This window comes from Mauremys mutica, chromosome 4 (assembly GCF_020497125.1).
Source record: "Mauremys mutica isolate MM-2020 ecotype Southern chromosome 4, ASM2049712v1, whole genome shotgun sequence".
In the NCBI taxonomy this organism is placed as follows: domain Eukaryota; kingdom Metazoa; phylum Chordata; order Testudines; family Geoemydidae; genus Mauremys; species Mauremys mutica.
In genome coordinates, this window is record NC_059075.1 from 27003360 (window position 1) to 27020851 (window position 17492).

The 17492-nt window shown below is 43.0% G+C and overlaps 1 protein-coding gene across 2 annotated transcripts in view; it reads right to left on the reverse strand.

Moving 5' to 3' along the window:
• PAPOLA (poly(A) polymerase alpha) overlaps positions 1–17492 on the reverse strand; it is a 93271-nt gene that overhangs the window by 62043 nt on the left and 13736 nt on the right. For both annotated transcript variants that reach the window (XM_045013933.1, XM_045013932.1), the window contains exon 2: positions 1229–1402. In XM_045013933.1, the coding sequence (XP_044869868.1) occupies positions 1229–1402 (174 nt within the window). The remainder of the gene's footprint in view (positions 1–1228; positions 1403–17492) is intronic.

A 17492-nucleotide genomic window follows, 5' to 3' on the forward strand; every position in this document is an offset into this window, starting at 1 on the left:
AACAGGCGAACACTCAAACCACTGAACTATCCCTCCCTCCCCCAGCTGTTGTTAATGTAGCCTCTCACACAAGGCAGCACAAACACGAAGGAGGGCAGAAGGATAGCAGACAGAGATAGACACACACCTTGTGTGGGGGGGAGAGAGAGAGACGCATACTGCCCCTTTAAGTAAGGTGACCCACTCTTAAGTGCATTGTCTTTTAAGTGGATCAGGAAGTTGAGACAGCAGCTGCTGCCCCAGGCTCTCTCTGTCTCTCTCCGTCCTCCCTGCTCTTTACGGAGAAGGGGTAAGTGTGGTGCAGGAGCAGAATGGAGGGGGACACCCTGACATTAGCCCCCCTTTTCTTCCCCCCTGCACAGCAAGTAGGAGTCTCTGGGAGCAGCTCCAAGGCAGAGGGCGGGAGCAGTACATGGCAGTGGGGGGGGAGGGACTACTGAACTGCCAATTGATAGCCTGCAATTGCTAGCCTGCTGGACGGCTACAGCACAGGGAACTTAGGGGAGCGAGGAGCTGACAGGGGGAGTTGATAGGGGGTCTGCCGGTCCACCCTGATTACAAGCCCCCACCAGCTAGCTGCAATGGGCTGCTCTTCCTGGAAGCAGTGGACAAAGCAGGTGGCTGCCAAACAACTAGAAGGGAGCATTGCACAACTTTAAACGAGCATGTTCCCCAATTGATCAGCAACATAACAATGAAACAACGTTAACCGGGACGACTTTAAGTGAGGAGTTACTGTAATACATTTTTATGTTTTTAGAAGGTCTCTTTCTACAAGTCTATAATATATAATTTAACTACTGTTGTATGTAAAGTAAATAAGGTTTTTAAAATGTTTAAGAACCTTCATTTAAAATTAAATTAAAACGCAGAGCCCCCCAGGACCCGGGCAGTGCAAGTGCCACTGAAAATCAGCTCGTGTGCCGCCTTTGGCACATGTGCCATAGGCTGCCTACCCCCTGGTATAGAGGAAAGTAAATGGGAGTAATACTAGAAGAGGGAATACATAAACTAACACTCCCAAATACTAGCCTTAACTTACGGACATTAAAAAACCGTTAGAGCTCTGCATTCTGAGGGATTTTTCACTGATTCCTACTGTTGAGGAGAAAGAGTCCAGATTCTTCCAATAATGTTGTTAATTTTGAAAACTGAATTTAAATATGATTTTTCATTTCACTGAAATACACTTTAACATTAGAAAGGAACTATTCTAGCATTCACTCACCTGCGCTGCAGTTCCTCCTCTTCTTCAAACACACCAAAGGGCTTTAGGGTATCAATTAATTTCTGGGTAAGTATACAGTCAATCTCCTTGGGGGAAGCCAAACTGATAGGTGAGGTAATGCCATAATGCTTCTGTAGTTGCTGTGTTTGTTGTGATCCCTGGGTTGTAACTGGACTAAAAGATAATTAGATAAAATTTCTGTCAGAAACATGACAAATTCTATTTTCTTTATTCGATGATGAATCAGCACAAAGACAGATCAAGGAAAAATCAGGATAAATCTTATTTGCAACCATTAGACCCCATAACCAAATTAAGTTGTCACTTTAAGGTGAGTTTATGTAATTATTTTTATCTACTCTTGATCAAGGAGCGATTATTTACTGTGAAAAGTTACTATAAATTGTCACATTAGTCAGATCTGCTCCCTAAATACTTTAAAAGTAAAGTACTTTTGAAATCAATATAAACTAGTTGAAAACCAATGCACATGTCCACCAGTATAATTAAATTGATTTTAAAACAATTGTAATTAAACTGGTGCAATTTGTGTGCATGAACAAAGCCTCAATGATGTTAAGAATGAGAGAAATTTGCCATCAGGAACAGTTTTCAGATAAGCAAATGAGGGCAAATATGGTCGATCATGTACTTCAGAATTAGGAAAAAAATACAACTTCAAAAGAAATCTACAAAACAAAATCAAGAACCAATTAATAAAATTTGAACTGATTATGTGGAACAGTATTATTTTAAAAGAAGATCAAGTTTTATTACATAATACAGAAATTGTTTGGTAATTGACCTATAAAGAAAATCCTGAAATATATAACCACCTTTGAGCACAGATGACTGACGTTCATATGAAGACAATAGTCACTCAGATTAAAATTAGTGAACAGAATTAATATTTTGACCCAAAACTGTCATATCTAAAGAACAGAACAATGAGCAGTGAAAAGATGTTTTGACTAAAAGATTATTCTCTGGAACATATATGAGCAACAAGGTGGATAAAAATCAATCTTTTAAAAAAAAAATTGGATTTTTAAAATTTAAAATCAGATTTTTTTTGATAAAATGCTTTTTCAAGAAAAACCTATCTAAAGCTAGTTTTAGATAAGATACAGTATAGCTCAAAGATATCTCATCATGGAATAGGGATTATAACTTCTAATTCTACAGTATGAGACAGTATATTCATGTAATGTTTAAGAAAAGTTTTGTAAATGAGTTCCAATAGTTCATGGATTAGGGATCCAATCTGATGGAGTTCCAGGGGCTTCTGTATAGATTATTTAGGTTAATCTTTCTATCTACTCAATGGGACTCAGTACTCAGTCTAGAAGATACCCCCAGAGATGCTTACTTTTGTAGTTCTCAAACTATGGATGTGTGTCTCCAAAGATAACATGCTTGTTAACAGCAAATAAATAAATAAATATTTAGAGGTGAGAAATAACAGACCTCAACCCTACTGTCCCTCTGCAAATTTGTGTACGCAGAGTCAATCCCTTACCTCTCTCTAAAAGTGCAAAGTTTCAAAAAGTTCAACGAACAGAAGATTGTTGGGGGCGGAATAGATCTGGACAAGGAGAAGAAGTCTGGAGATAAATGTGAGAAGGGAGGGACAGGTAGTAGAAACAAAAGTGAAACTTTTTGAGCAGCATATTCCAGACGTCTTGAGGTCCGAGTGTAGCCTTCATTGATTTGAGATCTACCATACTATTCTCTCACTAGAAGGGAAAACCTGAAATTGCAGCAGTTTGGGAATAAGAGACCCAGTTTGGGAATAAGACTCATTCAAGAAAATATCTGTTTGCTGATGATGTTTTAAAGAAAGTCACACAGTGAACTGGTGGAAGTCACTTTATCACTTCAACAGTCTCTGAATCCAAGTGCTTATCTCACTTTTAACCAGGGCTTTTGGAGCCATGCTCTGGCTCCACTCTAGCTCCAGGCTCTGCTCCAAAGCCCTGCTTTTAACAGCAGTAGCTTCTTCTGCCAGTGTAGAAAGAATATTTTCTTCCTTTGGATTAATTCACTCCAAACTGAGAAATCGTTTGGGACCTGGAAAAGCAGGAAAGCTTGTTTTTCTTTTCCAGATTATGAACAAACAGGAAAATGGAGGTGAAGATGACTGATTTAGCTGCAGAAGCCAATATTTTAAGTTTCTCATGTTGACCTGGCTGACAGTCTATTTTAATTTGTGTGTTTTTTTAATATTTCATTTAACTATTTTAAACAATTTTAACAAAAACAAATCTGATTTTAAAAAACTTGAATGTTTAACTAAATAAAAAGTTAATATGCTTGTTTTGTTAAAATATTTTATGTTTTCTGTTGAAGAAAAAAATCCAGAATACATAATGTTGTTGTTTTAAATGTCTGCCAGGTGATGTTCTCTTCCTAATACAGCATGGCAAAAAAATCCTCCAAATATTAATGATTAACCTGTTGAATTGGAGATAGTTCAAGTCCAACCACTTAAATATCTGCTTCATTTACCTTTGGTGAATGAAATAACCAATCATTCATTTCCTGATACAGCTGCAAAACTAATCTGAAAAGTTTTCAAAATAAAATCACTGTTTAAAAATATATAGTGTGTACCTTCTAAAAATGAAACCTACATCTATCTCTGAGTTGTGAAGAATATGCATTAAGGTTATAACAACCAGCAAGAATGCACTTTTAGGTAGAAATCCATGATTAAATTGAGTCTTCCTGACTAGTTACTTAAATCATGATTTAAATCAAATCCACCCTGATGAGCAAGACAAACAGCAGGTCAACAGCAGACTACAGACTTATTTAGAAGCCACAAAAGTTGACAGGCTACAAGAGGTAAACTAATATTTTTGTTAAGTATTTAGCCATCAAATTTCTCTGGATCTGATTAACTTCTTCTGGCTTATATTACAACAAAATTGACAGCATCCACTCAAGTTAAGTTGCAATATGTTTTCCCTTGCAGCCCAGCCCTCGCGTTCCCTCCTTTTCCAATTGCTCATAACTTGAGAAATGAATGTTTGCACTGAAAGTTTTCCATGGTTCATTTCAGCACAAGTTAATTTTTGAAACAGTAAGCTATGTTTGAGAATTGTTGTTATAAAGGTAGAACTCAAACAGCTTCATCAAATGTTTCACACATGCATAACCAGACAATAACCACAAGTTTGATCAAAATTGATTTGTACGGATCTCACTGAAATCTAAGAAGCCCACCCTGAAGGAAACTGTTTGTGGATTTGAAATTATGAGCATTGAAAGTTTACTCACATATGCATATAGAATTTTCAAATAGGACTATTTGCTTCGTCTACAGTTTCAAACAAGGATTTTCAATCTACGCCACCACGCACAACCCTACAACCAGCCAAAAGTTTTTGCTGCCACTTAAAATATCCCTTTGTGATAACATTCCAAAATCATTTGCAGCCACAATTTCTAATTTTATAAATATAAAATAACAGTTTAAAAAAAATTAAGTATTGATAGGTTGGAGGATGAGGAGAACAAAGAACAAACAGCAGTGCATGCAGGCGAAAAGGAGGCATGAAGAATTATAACAGGGGCTAGAAACAGTAGCAGGAAAAAAGCCTGAGTCTGCTTGGAGTGGGTACTGTTAGCAGAGGACCTCCACACACAAAAGTCCTCTCCTAAATCATCATCTTTACCAGATGACTCGAGGATAGCTAATGCAACACCTATTTTTAAAAAATGTTGCAAAGGCGATCCTGGCAGCTACAGGCCACTAAGACTAACTTCAGTACCAGGCAAATTTGTTGAACCTATAGTAAAGAACAGAATTATCAGACACAGAGGAGCATGTTACATTGGAGAAGAGTCAACACAGCTTTTGTAAAGGGAAATCATGCCTCACCAATCTATTAGAATTCTTTGAGGGATTCAACAAGCCTTTGGAAAAGGATGATCCAGCTGAAATAGCATAATTTAACTTTCAGAAAGCTTTGACAAGGTTACACACCAAAAATCTCTTTAGCAAAGTAATCAGTCATGGGCTAAGAGACGGTCCTCTCATGGATCAGTAACTGGTTATAAGATAAGAAACAAATAGTAGGAATAAACCATCAGTTTTCACAATGGAAAGTAGGAATACTGTAGCACGATTCCCACAAGGATCTATAGTGGGACTAGGACTGTTCAACATATTCATAAATGACCTGGAAAAGGGGGGGTAAAGAGTGAGGTAGCAAAGTTTGCAGACAATACAAAATTACTCAAGAGAGTTAAGTCCAAAGCAGACTGAGAAGAGTTACACAAAGCAACCTCATGAAACTGGGTGACCAGATAACAAAAAAATTACAGATGAAATTCAGTGTTGATAAGAGTAAAGTAACTCATATTGGAAAACAATATTATATATATACACACACACACACACAAAATCATGGGGTCTAAATTAGCCATTACCAGACACGAAAGAAGTCTTGGAATAATCAAGGATAGTTGTCAGAAAACAACTACTCAATGTGCAGCAGCAATCAAGAAAGCTAACAATGTTAGGAACCATTAGAAAAGGGAGAGAAAATATGAAAAAATATCATAATACCACTACATAAATCCCTGGTAGTCCCACATCTTGAATACTGTGTGCAGTTCTGGCTGCCCCATCCCAAAAATGTATATTAAAATTGAAAAAGGTACAGAGAAAGGCAACAAAAATGATTAGGGGTATGGAACAGCTTCCATATGAGAAGAGATTAAAAAGACTGGGGCCTGGTCTACACTAGGACTTTAATTCGAATTTAGCAGCGTTAATTCGAATTAACCGCGCACCCATCCACACCAGGTAGCCATTTAATTCGACATAGAGGGCTCTTTAGTTCGAATTCTGTACTCCTCCCCGACGAGGGGAGTAGCGCTAAATTCGACATGGCTCTGTCGAATTAGGCTAGGTGTGGATGCAAATCGAACTTAGTAGCTCCGGGAGCTATCCCACACTGCACCACTCTGTTGACGCTCCGGACAGCAGTCCGAGCTTGGATGCTCTGACCAGCCACACAGGAAACGACCCAGGAAAATTTGAATTCCTTTTCTTGTCTGGGCACTTTGAATCTCATGTCCTGGTTGGACATCGTGGCGAGCTCAGCAGCACCGGCAACGATGCAGAGCTCTCCAGCAGAGGAGTCCAGGCAATCCCAGAATAGAAAGAGGTCCCCAGCATGGACTGACCGGGAAGTCTTGGATCTGATCGGTGTGTGGGGCGATGAGTCTGTGCTTTCGGAGCTGCGCTCCAACAAACGGAATGCGAAGACCTACGAGAAGGTCTCCAAAGCCATGACAGACAGAGGATACAGCCGGGATGCAATGCAGTGCCGCGTGAAAGTCAAGGAGCTGAGACAAGGCTACCATAAAATCAAAGCGGCAAACGGACGCTCCGGAGCCCAGCCCCAGACATGCCGCTTCTACGAGGCACTGCATGCCATTCTCGGTGGGTCTGCCACCACTGCCCCACCAGTGTGCGTGGACTCTGACGAAGGGATAGTGTCGACGGCCAGTTCCTCGTCGACGTTCGCAGATGGGGAAGATGAGGAAGGAGATGAGGAGGGGGAGGCAGTCAACAGCGCTTACAACGCTGATTTCCCCGACAGCCAGGATCTCTTCATCACCCTCACTGAGATCCCCTACCAACCCTCCGCAGCCGTTACCACGGACCCTGAATCAGGAGAAGGATCAGTCGGTAAGTGCTTTAAACATGTTAACATTTATTTCTTAAAAGAACAGGAAAATAGACTAGGCGAACAGAAGGTCTATATGCAGGGGAATGGAACAGGCATCTTCCGCGGAGATCTCCACGAAGCTCTCCTGGAGGTAGTCGAAAAGCCTATGGAGGAGGTTCCTGGGGAGAACTGGCTTATTGGGTGCTCCGAGGTAGCACACTTTTCCGCGCCACGCTCTCAGCTGGTACTCCGGGACCAGTGCCTTGACGAGCATCACAGCATAGGGACCTGGTTTGTGCTGGCTTTCATTCAGCATGCGCTCTCTCTCTCTCCGTGACACCCTCCTCAGGGTGATCTCGCGCGCAGACTCCTGCATGTAAGTAGAGTGATTTGTGTACTATTACTATTGGTAGTGCTTCACTGTTCCTTAGAACAACAAGAAGCGTCACTTTAGAGCCACGTGCTGGAGGCTACAGAGTGGCAGCATACAGGGATCTTTTCCAAGGGAAAACCACGAGGGGGTGGAACAGGGGCAGAGTTTATGCTTTCAGGATTGCCTGCAGCAAGAGGACAGAGCTGGACATTGACTTTTAAGCAGCCAAAAGCCTTTGGCTTACCATGCCTGGCTGCTCCACGGGTTCAGCTTTCCTGCCCCGCTTGTCTGGTCTGCAGTGCAATACCCCAGGCAATGAAAGCGAATGCAGAGAAATCGAACTTTCCCTGAGTGAGTGCTCAGGAGATAGGTACCGTCCATGGTCTGGTTCACAGGCAATGAGTAGACTATGTTTCATTTTTAAGAAAATGCATCTTTGTAAGCAATTCACTCCCTTTTCCCCCCTCACACAGCTGCAATAGTATCCCGACCTGCTACACCATGCCCCTCACAGAGGCTAGTGCAGATTAGGCGTCGTAAGAAAAGGACACGGGACGAGATGTTTGCTGAACTTATGGGCTGCTCCAGAGCAGAGGCGGACCAGCAGAGCCAGTGGAGGGAGAACCTCACACAGCAGCAGTGCTCACACAGCGAACGGGAGGACAGATGGCGTCAGGAGGACCAGCAGGCGACTCAAACGCTGCTTGGACTACTGAGGGAACAAACGGACACGCTCAGGCGCCTTGTCGATGTTCTGCAGGACCGCAGGCAGGAGGACAGAGCCCCACTGCACTGTGTCTGCAACCGCCCTCCCCCGCCACACACTCCAATACCCACCTCACCCAGAACAACAAGAAGGAGGGGTACCAAGGGCCGTGAAAACCGTCACTGCACCACAGCGGACTGCTAAATTACCCAAAAGTTCTCAGTCCCTAGATTTTGAAAAGTTCTCACCTTTACTGTGTTGTCAAGTATTAAAAGTAGTTTGCTGTTAATTACTGTTTCTGTCATGTTTGTTTGCTGAAGACTTTCTGTGAAGGGGGGAGAGGGGTTTGGTAATTGCATAGGACAGTCACCATGAACAGGGTACAGACATGGGGGCAGGATCAACAGCAGGTTACTCACTGAGTGCAGTCACTAGGCACCCTGGTCAGTCTGTGAGGTGTTTTTAATGTTCTGTTCATAGGCGGCAGGTGCCCTGCTCCAGGTATACTTGGAGGTGGGTCTCTCCCCTGGCCCAGCCTGGATCGGGCCCTGGCCCACGCGGGTCTCCCCCCGCCCTGTCAATTCCCTGCCTGGAGCAGGTCCCAGCGCCCACCTGCCACCCCCCCCCCCCCGCGCTGCGTCCCTACCTGACAGAGCGGCTACCGGCACAAATGCTGTCTGCTGCCCCATGATCCTAGCGCCTGCCATCCACAAATGGCAAGGCAGGTTGCCATCACCCTGCCCTTCTACCGTTGCCCTGAGCCTCCACAATGCCCCAAACCCTCAGCCCCAGCCCCAGCCCGCAACCCCCTACACCTCCTCCCCCTTCCCACACACCCCTCACCCCTTCCTACGCCCCCACCCCCAGCCCAGAGGCTGCACCCAAACTCCATCCCAAAGCCTACACCCCTCACCCCTTCCTGCACACCCACCTGTAACCGTCCTCCCCCCAGAGACCGCTGTAGGAGCAGTAGCCTATCATTCCTAGAGTCTAGAAGCGGTCTCTACATCACTGCACACCCTACCCACCACAGTCCGCGTCCCTGTTTCAACCCTTTGACGCGAAATCATTATTAAAGAAAAGGTTTTTAAATAACAATGCTCCATTACCTTTATTTTTACACGTGTGTTGGAAGGGAGCAAACGGGGTATGAGACTGCAGAGGAGAGTCAACAGTAAATGGGTAAAGAAACATGGCCAGGTTCAGCTTCTCTGTAAAGCAACTGGACAGTCATAGGTTACCCTGCTCTCTGAGGAACCTAGCTTTCAAAGCCTCCCGGATGCACAGCGCTTCCCGCTGGGATCTTCTAATGGCACGGGTGTCTGGCTGAGCGTAATCTGCAGCCAGGTGATTTGCCTCAACCTCCCATCCCGCCATAAAGGTCTCCCCCTTGCTCTCACAGAGATTGTGGAGCACACAGCAAGCTGCAATAACAATGGGGATATTGTTTTCGCTGAGATCCGAGTGAGTCAGTAAGCTCCGCCATCTCCCCTTGAGACGTCCGAAAGCACACTCCACCACCATTCTGCACTTGCTCAGCCGGTAGTTGAAGAGTTCCTTCTCACTGTCCAAGGCGCCTGTATAGGGCTTCATGAGCCAGGGCATTAGCGGGTAGGCTGGGTCCCCGAGGATCACTGTAGGCATCTGCACATCCCCAACAGTTATTTTGTGGTCTGGGAAGAAACTACCTGCCTGGAGGCGTTTAAACAGACCAGAGTTCCTGAACACACGCGCGTCATGAACCTTGCCCGGTCACCCGACGTTGATGTTGGTGAAGCATCCCCTATGGTCCACCAGTGCTTGCAGCACCATTGAAAAGTAGCCCTTTCGGTTAACGTACTGGCTGGCCTGGTGGTCCGGTCCCAAGATAGGGATGAGAGTCCCATCTATAGCCCCACCGCAGTTTGGGAATCCCATCGCGGCGAAGCCAGCTATGACGACCTGGACGTTTCCCAGGGTCACTACCTTCGAGAGCAGGAGTTCAACGATTGCGTTGGCTACTTGCATCACAGCAACCCCCACGGTAGATTTGCCCACGCCAAAGTGGTTCGCTACTGACCGGTAGCTGTCTGGCGTGGCAAGTTTCCAGAGGGCTACGGCCACTCGCTTCTGCACACTCAGGGCTGCTCGCATCCTGGTGTCCTTGCGCTTCAGGGCAGGGGACAGCAAGTCACACAGTTCAAGGAAAGTGCCCTTACGCATCCTGAAGTTTAGCAGCCACTGTGATTCATCCCAGACCTGCAGCACTATGCAGTCCCACCAGTCCGTGCTTGTTTCCCGGGCCCAGAATCGCCATCCCATAGCATGAACATGACCCAGTGCCACCATGATCTCCACGGGGCGGCGTCCTGTGCTTTCTGACAGGTCTGTGCCAGTCTGAGACTTCATGTCCTCACCGTGCTGCCGTTGCCTCCTCGCCCGATTTCTCAGCATCTGACTGTTGAAGAGGTGTGCGATAAGGTGCGAGGAGTTGACAACGGCCATAAGTGCAGCAATGATCGCAGCAGGCTCCATGATCGCAGTGGAGTGCTGTGGCGTCCGCGCTGTCACTTATAACAGGAAAAGTGCGGGAACTGATTTCCCGCTGGCGGGAGTGACGGTTGAATGCTGACAGTTACCAAGGATCACCCTCGACACAGTTTTCCCCCCCCAGCATGCATTGGGGGAAATCCCAGAATTCCAATGGGCAGCGGCGAGTGCGGGAACTGTGGGATAGCTTCCCACAGTGCACTGCTTCCAAAGTCGACGCTTGCCCCGTTACTGTGGACTCGCACAGTCGAATTAGTGTATTTAGTGTGGATACACAAATTCGACTTCATAAGGTCGATTCCACAAATTCAACTTAAGTTGATTCGAAATAGTCTTGTAGTGTAGACATACCCTGGGATTGTTCAACTTAAAAAAAAGAGCATATGATAGGGGTCCATAAAATCATGAATGTGTGGAGAAAGTGAAGAGCGAAGTGTTATTTACCCCTTCTCATAACACAAGAATCAGGGGTCACCCAATGAAATTAATAGGCAGCAGGTTTAAAACAAACAAAAAGGATGTGCTACTTCATACAATGCAGTCAATTTGTGGACCTCGTTGCCAGAAGATTATTTGAAGGCCAAAAATGTAACGGGGTTCAAAAAAGAATTAAGTTCATAGAGGATAAATCTATTGATGGCCATTAGCCATGGTAGTCAGAGACTCAACCCATGCTTTAGGTGTCCCTAAACCTCTGAACTGCCTGGACCTGGAAGTGTACAATAGGGGATGTATCACTCCATAATCCCCCTGTTCTGTTCATTCCCTCTGAAGCATCTGGCACTGGCCACGGTCAGTAGACAAAATATTGGGCTATGTGCACCACTAGTCTCATTCTTATGTTGTCGTAGTGATGCAGGCAGGAGTCCCACTGCTGTTGGTCTTCAGATTGGCTGCAGCATCCCTGCTTCTCAGCTCCCTGCTCCCTTTTTCAGGTAGGCTGGAGACCAGTCCAAGAGGCAGGAAACCTTAGCCACTATGACAGTAAAGGGCTCTCTGTGTAGCAGTCCTCATGCAACCCCACTGTGGAGTTAGCATAACTGACTGTTAATGAGAAATTGCCAGCATTGAGAAGGGCAGCATAAATTGTTTTACTTGGCGTTTGTGGGTGGGAGAAGTAGCCTTAATTGGAAGCTCCAAGTTCAAACTCAGAGGAGATCAGGATCTTCAGTCACAAGAGGTACCTGACAAGCAAGGGGCATGTGATTTGGTGAAACTGGCAAAGTTTTGCTGATAATTAGATTTATTGCCTGGACTAGTAAGTACTAGGTACGTTTTTCAAGCTTAGTATTTGATCTACAGACTAATGGTGCATTTAGGCTCTGATGCAGAGAATGGCTTAGCAGTCTGCTCATCAGATCTGGCATCAGATGCTCACTGAAGTCAAGGTTAAAGTCTTGTAGGCAAGAATGGCTCTGGCCTTCATTCTTAAATTATATAAATTTGAGTTCCATGCAGTTTCTTGCATGAATTTTATTATTTTCCCCACAAGACATTTTAAAAAAAAGTAAAGCCCTGTCCTTTCTGTATGGATAGGGAAGAGCCTATCATGGATTTTGTAAGAACAGGAACCTGCTCCAGGGGTACCGTACAATCCCCCAGCTCTCCACAACTGTTACATCTGATGTTCTAGTTAGCTGCTTTCCTCCACTGCAGAAACTGGTGCATAAACATCAAATATTACAATATATTGTTCTTATCTGGGACACATTTAATCAGAAGAACTTTAGTGGGACATCTCCCAGGAAACTGTCCTAGCCTAATTACCTTTTACTATCATGACTTGTCTTAGTTGGGACAGTATTAGTAACAGTAAACTTTCAGCAATAAGTTTAATCCAAATCGTAATTAATTTCAGGGCATGCTGAAAGACCCTCCTTTTCAGTAAAACATTTCTACCATAACTGGCAAGATGATTAATACTCTGCAAGCAGTCTCTCCCAGGAGTATAGCAGGAGCAGAAAACTCAGTGTTCACTAGGGATTTTCACCATGCTGATTTAGTTTATAGGAAATGTTTAAATACTATGACAATAAATACTAAAGAAAACCCTATGGCCTTGCCTCCACTAGAGAAGTCAACAGTTTGTAAGTGATCTGCTACCAAATTCATGTAAACGCAAAAAGCTCAGTGTGTCCACACTAAACATGCTGAATTAATTTAAGAATTTTTGCATGTCTACCCTGCATCAACAGGAGCGCTACTCTAAACAATCTCAGGCTATGTCTACACTAGAGAGCTGTACCAATGCAGCTGCACTGCTGTAAAATTTCTCATGTAGCCGGTCTATGCCAATAGCAGAGAGCTCTCCTGCCAACACAGCTGTGCAGACTAGAGCTTATGCCCGCATAACTTGTGTCGCTAAAGGGGTGGAATATTTACACCCGAACGACATAAATTTTGCTGACATAAGTGGAAGGTAAACATAGCCTCAGTAACAATTTCCTCTAGGTACCGGCAGAGCTTCCAGAAGCAGTGAATTCCAAGAGATTTCAGAAGGCTGAAGGTGAACTGTAGGGCTGTAATGGAAGAACTAGTTGAACCATACCAGCAATTCTGTCCCCCTCAATTAGATCAAAATATTTCAGGCTGAAATTTTGGCTATTCCAAATGATAATTACCATTTTTACAAGCCACTTGGAGCACTTTTGTGTTAAGTCATTTTAGGAAAAACAAATGGTACACTGCATGACTATAGAGGCACATCTGTGCCACAGCAGCATTTCAAGTGTAGACAAGCCCCTACTATTCCCACACAGGCTTAAGGGGTATGCCTTCCTGAGTTTTTGTGGTTCACAAGCTGTTAAGACAAACAGATCCAGAATTTTACTAGCTTCAACAGCAATTATTAGTTTATTGAAAAAATCTCATAAAATACAACAAATGTAAATGCAATATTAATGTTGAGAAATGAAACACCAAATGTCAAGAAACACAGAATCATGGTTAAAAGCTAAGACGACTTGACAAAAATTGGTTTGTGTTGCGTTTTCCTTCTTTATGATGTAAAATGGTCATCCCTCTTCATTGCACTCCCCGTGTATATACATGTTCTTGATGTGGTTAAAAACCCAAGCAGAACATCAACTCTGGTTTTCCCTGGTTCTCCTCATAAAATCTTTGAGGTTTTTTTTCCTTGGGAGAGGGGTTGAGGGGGATAGAGGGAAAAGAGGTGGGAGCATGTGTTTCGGAGTTAGTTCTCTGATTGATGGGGCAGTATATCCTTCATCCAACATATTAGCCACTGAAGTTATGCATTAACAAAAAGCAAGAGTTTTAAACAGTGACTAAAACTCCCTTCTCAACTTTCACTCTTCTCAACTGTGATGTCACCATTTTACTAGTGCTAGTCATTGTAAAGTCTTCCAGACTAGACAAAGCATGCCTACTTAAAGGTTTTTGTTTTTTTAAAGCCTTCATTATACGTCATATAGCAAAAAAAGTAAAATTTTTATTTTGCCCACCACCTCAACTTTGTTTTGTCTAAATTTAGTCTCTAATAAAAGATGTCTCTGACCCTTTTTTGAGGAGGTGGGGGCGGGCGGGGAGGGGAATGGAGGAGAGGGGTAAGTTACAGCACAGAACGATTTTTGGACCTGATTTGAATGTCTGAAGACAGCAAGTTGAAAAATTCATTCAATTTACAGCCATAACTCCTGTGGTTTACACTACTGGGCCATATAATTGTAAACTACCTTTAAAACTATTGAATTTTTTTTTAAAACTTGGCTTGATTTTTAGGGCTCAGTACAATCAAACCAAGTTGAATATTCTGTACATAAAGCTGCATATGAAATTCTAGGCTGCATTATATTGACAGTAGTATGACTGAGGGTATGTGTACACTGGCACTATATCAGATGGCACACTGGCACTATATCTGTCATGCAGGGGTGTTATACCCTCCTTCCCATCACTCTCCCCCAAAAGATAAAAGCTTTACCAACGAAAAGTGCCGGTCCACAGGCATGTTCTCCTGCCAACAAACAGCAGCTACACTGTGCGGCTTTTAGCGGCACGGCAGTAGCGGCACAGCAATGTCGCTAAAAGCTGCATAGTGTAGCCATAGCCTGAGAAAGATCTTTCTCTTCAAAAGCAATGTCACAAAGCTGGTGGATCAGAGTATCTGTCCCCATCTATATGCATACTGCTATGTTGTACAAAAATAAATAGTTACACTAATAGTTACCATTGTTACAAAACTGTAATAAATTTTGTACAAAATATGTAATGTGAGGTATCTATGGAAAAAGTTGTGATTTTCCAAGTATGATTATCTTGTTTATATGCATGCATCTTTGTATCTGTTATGAATATTAGCTATGTATTTCTATCTTTTAAACATGTGTTGTATTCCTGGGTGACCTCCCCCAGCCAGATTTCCATCAGGATTAGTCAGCTGTGTGTTCAGGGCCCATTAAGGATACTTAACTCTCACAATGGGCCACCGAAGAAACACCTCCAACCCAGATACTATAGAACCTCAAAGTTAGGAACACCAGAGTGACGAACTCACCAGTCAACCACATCTCTCATTTGGAACTATAAAGTACACAATCAGGCAGCAGCAAAGACCAAAATAAAAAAAAGCAAATACAGTATAGTACTATTAAACACAAACTATTAAAAACAAAAAACAAAATAAAAAAACAAAAAAGAGGAGTACCATTCTTCTACTAGGTAAACTTTCAAAGCTGTATCAAGTCAATGTTCAGTTGTAAACTTCTGAAAGAGCAACCATAACTTCGTTCAGAGTTACCTTCCTTAACTCTAAGGGCTAGACTACACTGGCAACATAATAACGTAGCTTGTGTAGTCGTGACAGAGTGCTAGGAGAAAGCTCTCCCAGCGTTGGTGCACTGTCTATACTGGCGCTTTACAGCGCTAAACCTGCTGTGCTCAAGGGGGTGTTTTTTCACACCCGTAAGCGAGAAAGTTGCAGCGCTGTAAAGTGCTAGTGTAGACAAGCCCTAAGATTCTACTATAACCCTCCTCATGTGATGTGGATGTGTGACCTCGGACTCCATTTTCGTCAGTAACTGTCCATACACACAGACTGTGAACTTTGTTTGGGACAATAAATTTCCATACATGTGGGGATGATATAAAAGATACCCGAGACATCTCCATTTTGCCTCATTCCTGCTCTAATGCTCTGGACTGCAGATTTACAACTAAAAGGAGTATTTTAACTATGGACTGAGGACTTTCCAATCTTTAGAAAGTTACCAGTGACACTTTTGCAAGCTAGCAGTCTATATCATCACTGCTATAAACCTGATCTAATCATTTGTATGTTTATGATCTATTAATCATTTATATCTCTATTCTTTTCTTAAAGAATCTTTAGTTTACTTATGATTGGCTGACGGCGTGATATTTGGGTAAGATCTGAAATATATATTGGCCTGGGGGTAAGTGTCCGATCCTTTGGAATTAGTAGAATCTCAATATGGTGAACTGAATTTTCAGTAACTTCTCATGACAGACTTGTTCGTCTGGATGGGAGCCAAGTGCTGGAATGCCTAAAGGGGACTGAGTTAGGGCTTGTCTACACTGGCACTTTACAGCGCTGCAACTTTCTTGCTCAGGGGTGTGAAAAAACACCCCCGAGTGCAGCAAGTTTCAGCGCTGTAATGCGTCAGTGTAGAAAGTGCCCCAGCACTAGGAGCTACGCCACACAAGCCCTGTTATAGCGCTGCCGTGGCAGTGCTTTAACATTGCTAGTGTAGACTGGCTCTTAGGCTTCCTGTTAACCAGTGTGGTGCTACAGAAGCTCTTTTGCTACTAGTTTGGTGAATCTAATCATAGAATAAACCACCAATTTTGGGGGACTGTCTTCCCTGTTTTTCGCAGTCTGCCCTGAGTTGGCACTCTCAGCGTGGTCCATCCCAGGCACCCCGGCACAGTACCAGTAGATCTTGGATTTAAAGGAAAAGCCATAAGTAGTAGTGCCATGTCTCCCCCCAAGCCCAGTGAAAAAGCAGCAGAGTGGAAAGAAATGAAGCTTCTTGTATATCTTATTTTATAGCTCCAGGAAGTGCTATGAAAGTAATAATGGAAATACATGTACAGGGTTCCCACCATAAAGAGCATGCAGCCCAGCTTTCAGGATCAGTCCTATATTGATTATTTTCCATAGAGTATTAAACATGTATAACGGCTTAAGGGTTCATTTTAACCATTACACTACTGAGTGTCATCCATATAAATGCACTTGCTCTGAAAAGGGAACTTCTGATGGAACTTCTGTGCAAATCAAACATATTAGGCATATTACCTATTTTCTAGTCTTCATTATTTTCAAGCAACCGAAACACTGAAGCCTTATTACATATCATGCTTCAACTGATAATAAGCACAGTATGTACTTGGTCCACCCTCAGCGCAGGGAGCTGGACTTGACCACCTCTCAAGGTACCTTCCACCCCAAAATTTCTATGATTTTATTAACAAATTCTGCCACTGAACTCTACTCAAGCAGCCCTAAGTTCCACTCTCACGCCCAATCATAATGAAGTTAAATAAAAGCTAGTGTTAGCACAACAGCTCAAATGACTGCAACCAGAAATTTGTTAAAACTAGGGCTGTCAATCACAGTTAACTCAAAAAAATTAATCGCAATTAAAAAAATTAATCGCAATTTAAAAAATTAAATCGCCATTAATCGCAGTTTTAATCACACTGTTAAACAGAATACCAATTGAACTTTAATAAATATTTTTGGATGTTTTTCTACATTTTCAAATATATTATTTCAGTTTACAACACAGAATACAAAGTATACAGTGCTCACTCTGTATTATTTTTATTACAAATATTTGCACTGTAAAAATGATAAAAAGAAATAGCATTTTTCAGCTCATCTCACATAAGTACTGTATTGCAATCTCTTTATCGTGCAAGCAACTTACAAATGTAGATTTTTTTCCAGTTTCATAACTGCACTAAAAAAAGAAAACATTGTAA